At 38.0% G+C, this 2,237-nt stretch overlaps 1 protein-coding gene across 1 annotated transcript in view; it reads right to left on the minus strand.

Annotated features, from left to right (window-relative positions):
• Positions 1–1,757: 1,757 nt before the first annotated feature.
• LOC121344830 (FACT complex subunit SPT16-like) overlaps positions 1,758–2,237 on the minus strand; it is a gene marked incomplete at its 5' end in the record, with an annotated part of 21,635 nt that continues 21,155 nt past the window's right edge. Inside the window, one exon of the mRNA XM_041421085.1 lies at positions 1,758–1,931. Coding sequence (XP_041277019.1) covers positions 1,758–1,931 — 174 coding nt within the window. The remainder of the gene's footprint in view (positions 1,932–2,237) is intronic.

Raw genomic sequence — 2,237 nt, forward strand, 5'->3', positions numbered from 1 at the left:
GTGAGGGACAGGTAAGGGACAGGTGAGATACAGACGTGAGAGACAGGTGAGATGGGACAGGTGTGAGAGACAGGGACAGGGGAGACAGGTGAGACAGGTGAGGGACAGACAGGTGAGATACAGGTGAGAGACAGGTGAGACAGGTGAGAGACAGGTAAGGGACAGAGGTGAGGGACAGGTAAGGGACAGGTGAGATACAGACGTGAGAGACAGGTGAGATGGGACAGGTGTGAGAGACAGGGACAGGTGAGATCCAGACAGGTGAGACAGGTGAGGGACAGACAGGTGAGACAGGTGCCAAAAAAGAAAACCTCTGAAATAAAACCCCCCAAAATTCCCAAAAAATTCCCAAAAAATTCCCCAAAACCCCGAAAATTCGCGTATTTTGCCCCAAAGCCGCTCACTTGAGCCACTCCTTGATGGGGTCGAGCGAGGCCACGGGGATGAAGTGAAAAAAAATCCAAAAAATCCAAAATAAAACCTCAATAAAACAACAAAAAATCTGAAAAAAAACTTTTAAAAAACCTTAAAAAAAAACCCCAAAGTTTCCAAAAAAAATCTAAAAAACCCACACAAATTTTCCCAAAAAAATCTAAAAAAACCTCAAGAAAAAATAATTACAACAAAATGAAAAAATCTGAAGGAAAATCTCAAAAAACCAAAAAAAATTCAAAAAAAACCCCCCAAAAACCTGAAAAAAATTTAAAAAACCCAAAAAATCCCAAAAAATCCCTAAAAAAACCATACAAAATTTCCCCCAAAAAATCTAAAAGCACCTCATGAAAGAAACCCCCGAGGAACATAAAAAAAAGTGAAATAAAACCGTAAAAAAACCCAAAAAAACTGAAAAAAATCCTAAAAAAACCCCCAAAAATTCCCAAAAAAATCTAAAAAACCCACACAAATTTTCCCAAAAAAATCTAAAAAAACCTCAAGAAAAAATAATTACAATAAAATGAAAAAATCTGAAGGAAAATCTCAAAAAAAACCAAAAAAAATTCAAAAAATACCCCAAAAAACCCGAAAAAAATTTAAAAAAACCAAAAAATCCCAAAAAATCCCTAAAAAAACCATACAAAATTTCCCCCAAAAAATCTAAAAGAATCTCATGAAAAAAACCCCCGAGGAACATAAAAAAAAGTGAAATAAAACCTCAAAAAAATCCCAAAAAATCTGAAAAAAATTTTAAAAAATCCCCAAAAATTCCCAAAAAAATCTAAAAAACCCACACAAATTTTCCCAAAAAACCTTAAAAACCTCAAGAAAAATAATTTAAAAATAATGAAAAAATCTGAAGTAAAACCTCAAAAAAAACCAAAAAAATTCAAAAAATACCCCAAAAAAACCCGAAAAAAATCCTAAAAAAATCCAAAAAATCCGTAAAAATTCCCAAAAAATTTCCTAAAATTTCCCAAAAAAATCTAAAAGCACCTCATGAAAAAACCCCCGAGGAACATAAAAAAAGTGAAAAAAAACCTCAAAAAAATCCCAAAAAATCTGAAAAAAATTTTAAAAAATCCCCAAAAATTCCCAAAAAAATCTAAAAAACCCACACAAATTTTCCCAAAAAACCTTTAAAAACCTCAAGAACAATAATTTAAAAATCTGGAGTAAAATATAAAAAAAAACAAAAAAAAAATTAAAAAAAAACCCCAAAAAAACCGAAAAAAATCCTAAAAAAACCCCTAAAAATTCCCAAAAAATTCCCAAAAATTCCCCAAAACCCCCAAAATTCGCGTATTTTGCCCCAAAGCCGCTCACTTGAGCCACTCCTTGATGGGGTCGAGCGAGGCCACGGGGATGGCGTTGATCATGGTCACCTTGCGCGCGTAGTCCTTGTAGACGATGACCAGGTCGAAGTTCTTCAGGTGGAACTGCACGCGCTCGAAGTGGATCAGCTCCACCTCGTCCAGGGTCACCACGAAGGGGGGCTGGAAACACACCTGGAGTTACACCTGAGCACACCTGGGCACACCTGAGTAACACCTGGATACACCTGAGATACACCTGAGATACACCTGAGCTACCTGGGATTCCCTGGGATACACCTGAGTAACACCTGGATACACCTGGATACACCTGAGTTACACCTGAGCACACCTGGATACACCTGGGATACACCTGGATACACCTGGGTACACCTGGGGCAGGGATCAGCTCCACCTCGTCCAGGGTCACCACGAAGGGGGGCTGGAAACACACCTGGAGTTACACCTGAGCACACCTGGGCACACCTG

Source organism: Onychostruthus taczanowskii, unplaced genomic scaffold (genome assembly GCF_017590055.1).
Source record: "Onychostruthus taczanowskii isolate IOZ18803 unplaced genomic scaffold, ASM1759005v1 scaffold686, whole genome shotgun sequence".
In the NCBI taxonomy this organism is placed as follows: domain Eukaryota; kingdom Metazoa; phylum Chordata; class Aves; order Passeriformes; family Passeridae; genus Onychostruthus; species Onychostruthus taczanowskii.